General features: G+C 36.2%; 1 protein-coding gene across 1 annotated transcript; it reads right to left on the bottom strand.

The window, feature by feature from the left end:
- Window positions 1–5,536: 5,536 nt before the first annotated feature.
- On the bottom strand, window positions 5,537–12,151 carry wdr20b (WD repeat domain 20b). The gene is made up of 4 exons (XM_051874275.1): window positions 11,865–12,151; window positions 10,738–10,920; window positions 8,140–9,375; window positions 5,537–5,992 (listed from the first exon to the last, which is right to left on the bottom strand). The coding sequence occupies exons 1-4, from the start codon at window positions 12,120–12,122 to the stop codon at window positions 5,939–5,941; spliced, it is 1,731 nt and encodes a 576-aa protein (XP_051730235.1). The 5' UTR covers window positions 12,123–12,151; the 3' UTR covers window positions 5,537–5,938.
- Window positions 12,152–12,609: the final 458 nt, after the last annotated feature.

Below are 12,609 nucleotides of genomic sequence, written 5' to 3'. Positions count from 1 at the left end.
CGCACCGCCAGTAGGAACTCTGAAGTGAAGTAAGCCATCACTTTTTGGGTGCGTTTCCCAACAAGCATCGTTAGCCAACTATGGTTGCAAGTTCCCCTGACCTCTACTGGTAATGACGGAACTTGCGACCATAGTTGGCTTTGGGAAACGCACCCCTGGTAGTTGTGCGGGACTTTTATTTGGATGGCTTTGAGAACGCCAGCCTGAGCACACTGCGCTTCCATTCCCCATCTTCATTAGTTTGATCTGTTAAACAGTCCTATCCAATACATTATTAGAACTGTTAAACAAAGAAAGTAAACAGTATACGAAAAAGTATTATAACCGTGCGGTTGATACCCGCTTGGTCGCGTTGTATTTCTTCCTTAGTGTAAAGGTTGAGAAGTGCCTGGACTTCAGCGTTGGTTCATCTATCGCTGTTTTCCATGTTTGTAGAGTAAATATATAGGCTATGAACTGTGTTTAACACATCTTTTAAAAAATGGCGGGTACCAGTGTTTCACATGCGTTCAACCAATCAGCGTACACTTACGTCACTGGTAGTTCCTGTTTTGCTGGGTTAGATCCTACTCTGAAGTAGGAGCTAATTTAGTCCCCCCAAAAGGCATTCCTATAACTAAAAACGTTCCGAATACGCCAAAAAGCGTAGGAACTATAAAAACGTTCCTCCAGTGCGAAAGCCCCTATAATTCCACCATCTGTTTAAGATTATGCTGGGCTATTTTTGATATGCAGATGAACTATTTTCTATTTGCTTGAATGTGACTGACCGTTTTCAAGGTGTAAGGTTGTGCTTCATATTGAACATATTCCAGTATTAGAATGGTTTTGAAGCTTTTGCAAGACATTAAAATTGCATTGACTATCTTGCAGTCCTCATTAGCCCCTTATAGACGCTTTGTCCTATTTACACAAGCTTCCAGATTTCTGGCCTCAATCTTCACAGATCCAACAAAGTGTGAGAAAGTAAAGCCTTCGGAGCTGTATAGTCGGCTTGGGTTGTACTAAGGTTTTACGTTTAGTCCATGTGACCTGGGTTATTATTATCGTTAACTAAAACTAAAACCATAACTGTTTTCATTATTTGAAATAAAATGCAATACAAAAGCTTAAACTTATTTTATTTCAGCTAGTTGCCAAGGCAGCACTTCTCATTTTCGTTCAGTTTAAGTTGAAGTACTAAAATAACTAAATAACTCAAATTTACAAAGACATAAAAAAAAGTAATATAAATGACAAAAACTCATAATTAATTTACCAAATCTTTAAAATTAAAAACAAATTATAAAAATAAAATCTAATTCAAAATATCAACAAAATCTATAATAGTATCTCAATGATACTAAAACAGCACTGCATGTGACTAAGATTGTTGTTTTTTTTTTTATTTATTTTCAGTGTTTTGCATCCATGACAACCACAGTCCAAAACCTTAAAGCAATAGTTCCCCAAAATCATTTCCTCTTTCTCATTTCATTCCAAACATGCATGACTTTCTTTCTTCGGGTTTTTTTTTTTTTTTTTTGTCCTTCAGTGGGAGCCAGTGTTGTTTTGGACCCTGTTGGCTCGCTAGTTTAAATATTCATCAAAAAAAAAAAATATATATATATATATATAATTTTTTTTTTTTTTTTTTTTTTTGGTGCACTTTAACCTTTAACTAACGGAAATGGTACAACACCCCCATATCTCCCTTTGCATGTTTATTTATTATTTTTACTTCATTTAATAATTTTATGATGCTTTTAGCTACCAATTAGTGTCAATTTAACAGATTTTCAGTTCAGAAAATGCAAAAACAGTTCGTAGATTCCTTGTGGTAATGCTTACAGGTCCACTAGAGGTTTTCAAGCACTTTGTTGAGGGAAATATCAGCTAGTCAGTTAAAAGTGCTGCATATTAAATGCATATTAAATTGGTAAAATGTTGAAAAATTAACATGTTTTTGTTTCTTCCAGGGGTTGGTTTGCATCCAAAGTTGTGAATTTAACTTGTGTGCAAAATTGGAATATGGCATAAAACATTTGCAAATAAAGTAGCGTTTCCATCCCATTTGTTCCAAGAGAACAAAATCGTCACTTCCTGGTAAATTGGTGCAAATTATCTGTAATAAAAATGTACGTTTCTGTAATCAGAGCGTCAGATGAAACACAATAAACGCTGTCATGTGATCTTGCGTTCGGATGCTGGTGTTTGGGAACACGATCCTGTGAGACGCTTCTGGAGGGAATTAAACCAAATCATTCTGATGACAGACTTTGACTCAGGCGTTTCAGAACCACCAAACCAACATTTGAGATGCTGCGATGCCATTGGTCCGCTGGTTATTCTAGTTATCCTATCACAGCCTCTGCTGAGGAAAACACACATGAGTTTTTTTGTTGCGCATCAGGGGATTTATTCGCTTTTCATTATAGTTTATGTGCATGTCTTCTTATCGGATAAAAAATTATCCGACTCAGTTGAGCGCATACGTTTTTATGTGCATATTTCAAATTTATGCGCATCTTGGCGTTTCCATCCAGGGTTTTTTATGTGATATCCCAAAATTTGCATAAAAATAGGTGGATGGAAACTTGCTTGCTTTCTTACCAGAATCCTTTCTGCTTTAACTCAAAGCACATGAAATGCATCCTATTAATCATGAAATGCTTCAGTTAGCAGTGGTGACAAAATGCAGTAAACAGAAAACAACTGGTTGAAAGAAACCCCCTGAAAACAGTCAGAAAATGTGTGTACACCAAGTCAAAGATCTTAATATGACCTCAAACATTCAGATTCTCTCAAGATCAAATGATCATTGATTTTATAGCTCAATAATACACTTATTGTATTGAATTATTTGGTTGTTTTTACTTCTCCTGAGGGATTTGAGGAGAAACATCTGACTAAACACTTGAATTAAATGCAATTCATAGCAATGGAAGCAACCTGTAAAAAACCCTTGAATACTGCACACAGATCTGTTCATAAATACACTGCACATGCACCACTGCAATTTTTCCAATTACAAATGTTCAGTTGACATTAAATCCTTCAGCATGGTGTGACCTTTCAGACCCATGACATGACAAATTACTCAGGTGCCCTCATGCGTTCAGTGCGCATCTACTGCTGCCATATAATGCTAATGGATATAATAGTTAAATGCCAATTTATATAATCAGGAATAAATTATAATGTAAGTGACAAGATATAATTATGTGAATGCAAACATCAGTATTGCTATTGCTAGTGATTTTAAACACCATTGGTGCTACAGAAATGAAATCAAGATGTATTTGTAATGGATTTTTCAGCATTTTACCAGCAACAGAGAACTATGGAAGCTTGTTTCTACTACATAATAAAATTGCGTCTTTTTATCTTGCAATTCAGACTTTTTTCCTCAGAACTGCAAATTTGAATTGCGAAACTCACAGTTGTGTGAAATAAAGTCAGAATTGCAAAACTCAGAATAATCAGAATTGCAAGATATAAACTCGTAATTGCGAGAAATAAAGTAAGAATTGCGAGATATAAACTCGTAATTGAGAGAAATAAAGTTAGAATTGCGAGATATAAACTCGCAATTGCGAGAAATAAAGTAAGAATTGCGAGATATAAACTCGTAATTGCGAGAAATAGAATTGCAAGATATAAACTCGTAATTGCGTGAAATAGATTTGCAAGATACAAACTCAGAATAGCAAGATATAAACTCGTAATTGCGAGAAAGTCAGAATAGCAAGATATAAACTCGCAACTGAGAGAAATAGAATTGCAAGATATAAACTCGTAATTGCGAGAAATAGAATTGCAAGATATAAACTCGTAATTGCGAGAAATAGATTTGCAAGATATAAACTCGTAATTGCAAATAGTCAGAATTGCAAGATATAAACTCGTAATTGCGTGAAATAGATTTGCAAGATACAAACTCAGAATAGCAAGATATAAACTCGCAGTTGAGAGAAATAGAATTGCAAGATATAAACTTGTAATTGCAAGAAATAGTCAGATTTGCAAGATATAAACTCATAATTGCGAGAAATAGAATTGCAAGATATAAACTCAGAATTGCAAGATATAAACTCGCAGTTGAGAGAAATAGAATTGCAAGATATAAACTCATAATTGCGAGAAATAGTCAGAATTGCAAGATATAAACTCGTAATTGCGAGAAATAGAATTGCAAGATATAAACTCAGAATTGTGAGAAATAGTCAGAATAGCAAGATATAAACTCGTAATTGCGAGAAATAGAATTGCAAGATATAAACTTGTAATTGCGAGAAATAAATTAATAATTGTAAGATAAACTCATAATTGCGATAAATAAAGTCAGAATTGCAAGAAAAAAAGGTCACAATTACCTTTTTTTTTTTTTTTTTTATAATTCTGTGGCGGAAACAAGCTTCCATAGAGAACTAAATGTTCAAAACATAATCGTCTTGCATTTTACAAGACATGTATTTTAAAATGCATATAAGAAAAAGTGTCCTGAAAAAACTCCCTGTGCGTGTGCCAAGACCAGCCCTCCAAAGGCCGAACTGTCTCTCTGTGTTAATTTCCCAATTACAAGAGCCCAAGTCTGGAGCAAAAATAGTTTGGCACATCAGATGTGCCTTTCGGAGGGATGAACGTCGAACGGTTGAGCATTACTGTGGTGTCGTGGTTAAAGATCTGGTCTAGTAACTCAAAGTTGTAGCTCTGAATCTTGCAAGGGTTTATCATCACCTTTGAACCCTTGATCAAAAAGTGTCTGTTCTAAAATAAAAGTAACGTCATATACTCTCTTTAAATTAATAAATATATTAAAACCATACTCAAGAAAACACATATAAACCACCAAACATGCAGTGAAATTAAATCAAGAGACAAAAATATGCTTATTTAAGATGATTTTAATTATATATATATACACATATATATATATAAATTCCTTTGTATTAGAAATACAACTTTACTATTTTGTGTAATTATTATTTCAATCCACCATAAATCCATAATTTACAGTATTTACACATTGTACATCAACCCGTTTCATCTGAAACAATATTAAAATAAATGTTCAAAAAGATATTTAGTTCTCTTTACACTTTTACAGCATGTCCAGGGAGTCCTTAACGACTCCAAACATTTGTAAAGCCATTTTCTTCGAATTATTTAGTGCAAACAATTTCCTCCTTTCACTCTTTCACAAAAGTATGAGTGCAACATCCAGCGCTGATGGAGGGAAGCGACACGCCGTTACTGAAACGCATCAGTGGCTTCCAGCGTGTGTTTGTTCCAACGCTATTATGAGAGTTGCAACACGATCAGTGCAAAACATCTCGACAAACTCAGTTCTGAGCTCAGAAATCCAGCGAGGACAGACGGAGAATCATCATAAAGACGGACGGAATGGACTGCAAATTATAGTACTTATAAAAGACACAATGAACAGAGATGAAACAAAAGTAATTATTGAAAATACTGAACACAACAGTCTTTGAATCTCTCAAATCCAGTCAAGAACATTATATTTCACCCCAAAGGACCATTCGTTTTTGGATGTTTTTTTTCTCATGACAATTACACACATTTGCCCCAATTCTTAGTGTTGAAGAATCATCCTGTCTGGACCCTGACAATATTTAGTTTTCAATTAAAATCAGATTCAGAACAAATACTATTATGTACTTACAGTTGTACATCACAATATATTGCATGACAGTAATGAGTATTTGGGGGTGAAATGTGTTAAATTGTCATGAAAAAATGCATAAAATCAGCATTTTGTTTATGCAAAATATTTATTTTCTTACTGTTGATTTTAGGGTGAATTATGAGCTTGACGGGCTTCTTGAGATTCGGGATGAACAGTAAACACGTGTTTCTCGGCAAACATGACAACATACATGTGACACAGCTGATATGATGCGTTTGAAGGTCCCGGTCGGCTCGATCACGGCAGCTATACGACCGTCCCGCTGGGAGAGTTGGCTGGGTTTTGGGGAGGCAAAAGGCCCTAAAGAGAGAAAAATAGGATAAATGACTCATCACACATCAGTTTACACGGATAAATGACAAGTTTAGAGCTGCTACCTAAATCATTTTATACACTACTGTTCAGAAACTTGGATGCATTAAATTGACATTTATAATGTTCTTTTGATCAAAGAATCCTGAAAAATAAAATGTATCACAGTTTCCACACAAATATGACAGTTTTCAACATTGATATTAATCATAAATGTTTTTTGAGCATCAAATCATCATATTAGAATGATTTCTGAAGGATCATGTGACACTGAAGACTGGAGTAATGATGCTGAAAATTCAGCTTTGATCACAGGAATAAATTACACTTTACTATATATTCACATAGAAAACAGCTGATTTACATTGGAATAATATTTCACAATTTTTACTGCATTTTTGATCAAATGAAAACAGCCTTAGTGAGCCGAAAATCAAAGCATTTGCATTCGTACAATGTAAAAGATTATTTTTCAAAGTTGTAAATAAAAGAAAGATTATTGGAGTGCGTCTTACAAGAAAATACTATTTCTACTTCAAAATTTCAGGTTTAATTCAATGTTACTTGCTGTTTCCTTTTAATTAATTGTGAAATTTACAAACAATTTCTGAGTGAAAATTGTTTTTTATTTGTTTTTTTAGTGTAATAAGGTAAAAATGTCCTTAAAGTGTTAGTTCACCCAAAAATTTCTGTCATTAATTACTCCCCCTCATGTCGTTCCACACCCGTAAGACCTTCGTTCATCTTCAGAACAGGATATTTTTGATGAAATCCGATGGCTCAGTGAGGCCTCTATTGACAGCAAGATACTTAACACTTTCAGATGCCCAAAAAGACATATTTAAAACAGTTCATGTGACTACAGTGGTTCAACCTTAATGTTATGAAGAGACGAGAATACTTTTTGTGCGCCAATAACACAAAACAATGACTTTATTCAACATATGCTTCAGTGATGGCCGATTTCAAAACTCTGCTTCATGAAGCTTCGAAGCTTTACAAATCTTTTGTTTCGAATCAGTGGTTCGGAGCGTGTGTCAAACTGCAAAAGTCACGTGATTTCAGTAAACGAGGCTTCGTTACGTCATTAGTGTTTCGAAATGTCAATGGTTCACCACTGGGGGCGTGGCTTTTGCAGTTTGATACACGCTCTGAACCGCTGATTCAAAACAAAAGATTTGTAAAGCTTCGAAGCTTCATGAAGCAGTGTTTTGAAATCGCCCATCACTAGATATTGTTGAATAAAGTCGTTATTTTGTGTTTTTGGTGCACAAAAGTACTCTTGTCACTTCATAACATTAAGGTTGAACCACTGTAGTCACATGACTGTTTTAAATACGTCTTTAGTAGCTTTCTGGGCATTGAAAGGGAGTGTTACTGCTGGCGATGCAGGCCTCACTGAGCCATCGGATTTCATCAAAAATATCTTAATTTGTGTTCTGAAGATGAACGAAGGTCTTACGGGTGTGGAACGACATGAGGGTGAGTAATTAATGACAGAAATTTCATTTTTGGGTGAACTAACCCTTTAATGGGGAAAAACATTGATTCGTAGTGGAAAACTTATTTTCTGTCACTGCTGTGAACAGAATATGAAGAATATGAAAATCTTTGGGTTGGTTGACTCAGTCAAAAATTTCTTCTAAAGTGTTTGCCAAATAATAAGAGAACTTAAAGCATAACAATTTAAAGGGATAGTTCACCCAAAATTGAAAACTGTCATCATATACTTATCCTCATGTCATTTCAAACCCATTTCGTTCGTCTTCAGAACACAAATGGAAGATATTTCTAATGAAATTAGAGAGATTTCTGTGCGTCGGGTCAGAGGTCACTCTACGGCTGTCTGCTGGAAGCCAGTGTTTATAGTTAATAAAGTTGTAAATATGGATATTTTTCTAACAAAAAACCCTTCGCTTCGCTTTTTAAACATTTTTTATGATGAATGGATGCACTTTTTTGGGCTTCAAAATCTCAACCCCTATTCACTCCCATTATAAAGCTTGGATATTTTTTAATATAACTCTGATTGTGACCATCTGAGAGAAGAAAGTCATAAACACCTAGGATGGCTTGAGGGTGAGTAAATTTCATTTTTGTGTGAACTAACCCTTTCACTAGGAGTCGCTACTCACCACTTTTCCAGGCCGTGCCCATGTGCAAATGAAACCCTCCTGGCAGGCTGTAACCAGACAGTCCTCGAGGAAGATCAACACGGTGAGTCTCTCGTGGGCGATTTTCTTACAAACCAGTGGTTCCAGCAGAGGGATTTCCTCCATGCGCGGACACAGCGTCGTTCCCAGTGCCTTAGTGGTGTCCGTTTTGCCGGTGCGTGCGCCGATGATCTGGTTGAGCTTCTCGCTGCTCTTGTTGCTGATGTAGCTTATGCTGTGATTGCGTTTGTGGTCCTTTTCCTGATGCCGTTCCTTGCGCGTTTCGTGTAGAGCCAACGTGGCGAATTTGCCGACACCCGCGGCGATCACACCGTCTACGATGCTGGTGGGTTTGTGGATGTTCGGGCTATTGCCCGAGGAGTGCGGCAAACTGTTTGAGCGCGGTAAAGGCGAGTTCGACGGGGTTACGCTACTGTTACCGTTAGTTTCCCAATTCATGACATTCGTGTGAGTCCTAGTTCTGGGTAAGGGGAACAGAATGTCTTCCGTAAGGTCCCACAAGCACAATTGGGTGTCCTGACCGACCGAGCCAAAGCGATAAGTCACACTGAGGCTTCGCCCATCGGTAGAGTTTCGTTTGGATTGGCCGCTATTCGTCCGTTCTCGGGTTCCGTTGAATTGCTGAAAGTCTTCGTCGCTTCCGCTGAACTCCGGTGGCGCTTCGCAGTCCTGAACGCTGGTGATGCAATGATCGAACGCCACGACGCTCACCCACGACTTGTGCCCGCGGCCGCGTGCGATGACCCTAGAGTCCGAAACCGACCACACCGTCACAAGGTCGTCTTCCCCGCCGGTCACAATGTACCGTCCGTCGGGGCTCCAGCACACGCACAGGAGTCCGCCGAAGTAGCTCTTCATGGTGCCTTGGAGTTCTGCCGTGTCGAAGCAAAACACTCGGAGGAAGCCGTCCTGACCGGCGCAGGCCAGAAACTTCCCGTCCGGCGAGAAGGCGAATTCGTTGACCGCGCCCTCGCCAACCGTCCAGCGGAGGAGAGGATTGCGGGCCGTTTTGCTCTTGCCGGTGTGTACGGTGTAGTTCTCGCCTTGCTTGAGGAGCTGGTAATGTGGCGCTGTCGTTCCACACGTGTGCTCCACGTTATACAGGTACAAACATCCACTGGCGTGAGCCACCAAGAACAGGCTCTCTGAACCCGGGACCCACTTTAAACACGTCACCGGAGACTTGTCAATGAGTCTCTGTTAGAACGGAGAAAGAGAGACAGAATCACAAAAATGTGCCAAGAATATCCTAACGGTTCTAAAACAGATATCATTTTCTTAATGTAAAATATCATTTATTGATGCATTTTTATTTTTTAAAAAATAATAAAATATATAATTTGAAAAATAGCATTAGCATTTTTAACAAAAGCCTTAAATCACAATTTTTTTTTACAGTCATGTTTTTTTTTTTTTTTTACTGTAATGTGTTATTGCAGAATATACAAAAATAATGTAAAAAATATTTCTTAATGTAAAATTATAATTTATTCAATTATTCATTTTATTTAATTTTATAAATTAAAAATATTTTAATTGCATATATATATATATATATATATAAAATTTAACTTTTTAAATTAAAATAAAATGTATTAATTTTATTCAATTTTTCTAAATTAAAATTATTTTTATTTATTACAAAAGACTATAATATGTAGCATCTCTAATTTAACTTTCTTATTGTAAAATATATTTTATTTATCTTTTAAAATATTATTTATTTATTATATTTAATTTTTATAAATTAAAATTTAATTATTACAAAGACAATAATATGTAGCATATATATGGTATTAAAATAATTTAACTTTAAATTAAAATAGAATTTATTTATTAATTTTATTACATTTTTCTAAATTAAAAAAATATTTTTATTTATTACAAAAGACTATAATATATAGCATCTCTAACATAAAAGGCTTAAATCACATAATTTTGTGAGTTCTCGAGGAAGATATATATTTTAATGGTATTAAAATAATTTAACTTTCTTATTGTAAAATATATTTTATTTATTTATTAATTTTATTTAATTTTTATAAATAAAAAATTAATTATTACAAAGACAATAATATGTAGCATATATATATATATATATATATATGTTCCAAAAACAATAAAATTAAGCTTATTTAACATAAAAGCCTTATTAAATCACATAATAATTTTTTTACTGTCATGTATTGGTCAGATCACTGACTTCACAACTAGGTTAAATATGTGTTGTTGCAAAATATACAAAAAAAAAAATATTTTATGTAAAATATTTTTAAAAAAAAATTTTTTTTTTGGAAAAAAAGTATTTAATTTTTTTTAAAAAGACAATAAAATTTAGCATCTTTAACATAAAAAACGTATATCTTTAAAGTAAAAACTTTTAACATAAAAAACTTTGTGTAATCTTTGGTTATCTCACCAAAAAATGACATTAAAAAAATAATGTCATTTTTTGGTGAGATAACCAAAGATTACACAAAGATTCACAACAAGGTTAAATCTGCGTAGGCTAAATCACAAACAAACAAAGAAGTTGCTAGAATGGATTTGAGGACTCACGTCTTCATTAAAAAGTTTGCTGGTTTCCTTTTTGATGGGGTCAATGAGCTGTACTTGCCCTGCAGAAAAGCCCACCAACAGTGAGACGCTCTCCGCCGTGGCCGTCAGGGCGTTGGAGTCGTGACACGTGGGAAGCGTTCCTTTATAGATCCGCTTGTCTATGGGTTTGCTCATGTCAGCGGCCTGTTGAAATCCAAAATCAGCAGCAATTTAGTTTCTTCACATGCATGATCATAAAGAGAGCATCATCTGCAATCAAAAGCCTCAGTCTGATTGACCAATAAATGCACACACGTGTATATATGAATGTTGTTATCAGTAGTGCCAAGTTTGGATTGCATTACATGCATATACTTTCAACATGATGCTGTTTGTACATGTTCATAAGGATTCAATGTCTTCAGCACCTTACACTAAAACACTAAACTTAATTATATCACTCAGGACCCTTTGCAATGTCATGCAACACACACCTCAAGCATCATGCATTAGCCCAGATCTGCCAGAAATGACAGAATGCATAGAATATCTTGGGTTGCATTTACATGTCAATCATATTATACACACAAATATACACTCAACAGCCTTTTCAGCATAACTTACCCACCCAAAACCTCATGCATAACTCTGGATCTTCCCAAAAATAACTCAATATACATTATATTCTAGGATGCATTCGCATATAAACTCAGCTTTAAACAGTGTTTACATAAAGTTACCACCACATAATGCCCTATACATTATGTATAACCCTAGATCAGTGAATGAATGGGAATTTTGTTGGATTTGCAACATAGAGCAAGCCCCGAGCATCATGCATGACTTCAGATCTGATCCAAAACAATGACTACAAACTATGTTCTGGATTGCACTGGTATTATTGTAATGACATGATTACAGTATAATGCAACAGGTTTCCGCATGCATAACCCTTTATATGCTCAAAATCGGTGAACGCACAGAATGTTTTGGATTGCATTTACACGCAACTTGAGTTGTAAACATTATTTACACACAGTGCAATCAAACCCAATGCACACTGATTATCGCACATGCACGTGTCAGTTTTACTGGCATAAACTCGTGTGAAGCTGATGTAACAGTCCGAGCAGCTGTCATGCCGTTACCTTCCTGACGCCTTTATAAATGTAAAAGTAAAGCTCCCGGCCCACATTGAAACAGATTCTCTCGCCGTTACCGGACTGGTCGTTTACGTTCACGAAGGAGACTTTGACCGGGTTCGAGCCCTGTGAATTGAACGGCACCCGGTTCGGGCGGCTGTACTCGGAGTTCGGCAGGAGTTTGTAGACGCCCTCCCGTGTGGTGAATTGAGTTTTAATTTCGTTCGCCTCCTTCCCACCTCCCTCCGCCGCCATCTTCAACATTAGTATTCATTCCGCTGAGTGCACGAGCATGCGCGCGCCCCGTACTCCGCGAGACTGTGAGCTGCGCGTTCACGCAAGTTAAGTAAAATCGAGCCGAGGTTGTTTGTCAAACTGATTTTTCGCGACTATTTCAGTTGTATAATTCCATCGAAGAAAATATAAAATATACAGCTGTTCTCAAACATGATCTTTGCATATACAAATTCTGCTTAAAAACGAGCTGTCAAAGTTCTCACATGTTGTTTTAACCCAGCTGTTGGGTTGTTTTAGCCTAGCAATTGGGTTGTTTTAACCCGGTGATTGTGTTGTTTTAACCCCGCAAATGGGTTGTTTTAACCCAGCGATGGGGTTGTTTTAACCCAGCAAATGGGTTGTTTTAACCCATCGAATGGGTTGTTTTAGCCTAGCAATTGGGTTGTTTTAACCCGGCGATGGGGTTGTTTTAGCCTAGCGATTGGGTTGTTTTAACCCAGCGATGGGGTTGTTT

This window comes from Ctenopharyngodon idella, chromosome 20 (genome assembly GCF_019924925.1).
Source record: "Ctenopharyngodon idella isolate HZGC_01 chromosome 20, HZGC01, whole genome shotgun sequence".
In the NCBI taxonomy this organism is placed as follows: Eukaryota; Metazoa; Chordata; class Actinopteri; order Cypriniformes; family Xenocyprididae; genus Ctenopharyngodon; species Ctenopharyngodon idella.
Note: the sequence above shows the minus strand (reverse complement) of the source record. Positions and strands in the feature narration are given on the sequence as shown.

Coding starts and splice junctions, on each gene's coding strand:
- wdr20b (XM_051874275.1), bottom strand. CDS start 12,122: ATGTTGAAGATGGCGGCGGAGGGAGGTGGGAAGGAGGCGAACGAAATT. Junction 10,921..11,864: donor TTTATAAAGGCGTCAGGAAG/GTAACGGCATGA, acceptor GGATTTCAACAG/GCCGCTGACATGAGCAAACC. Junction 9,376..10,737: donor GCAAACTTTTTAATGAAGAC/GTGAGTCCTCAA, acceptor CCGTTCTAACAG/AGACTCATTGACAAGTCTCC.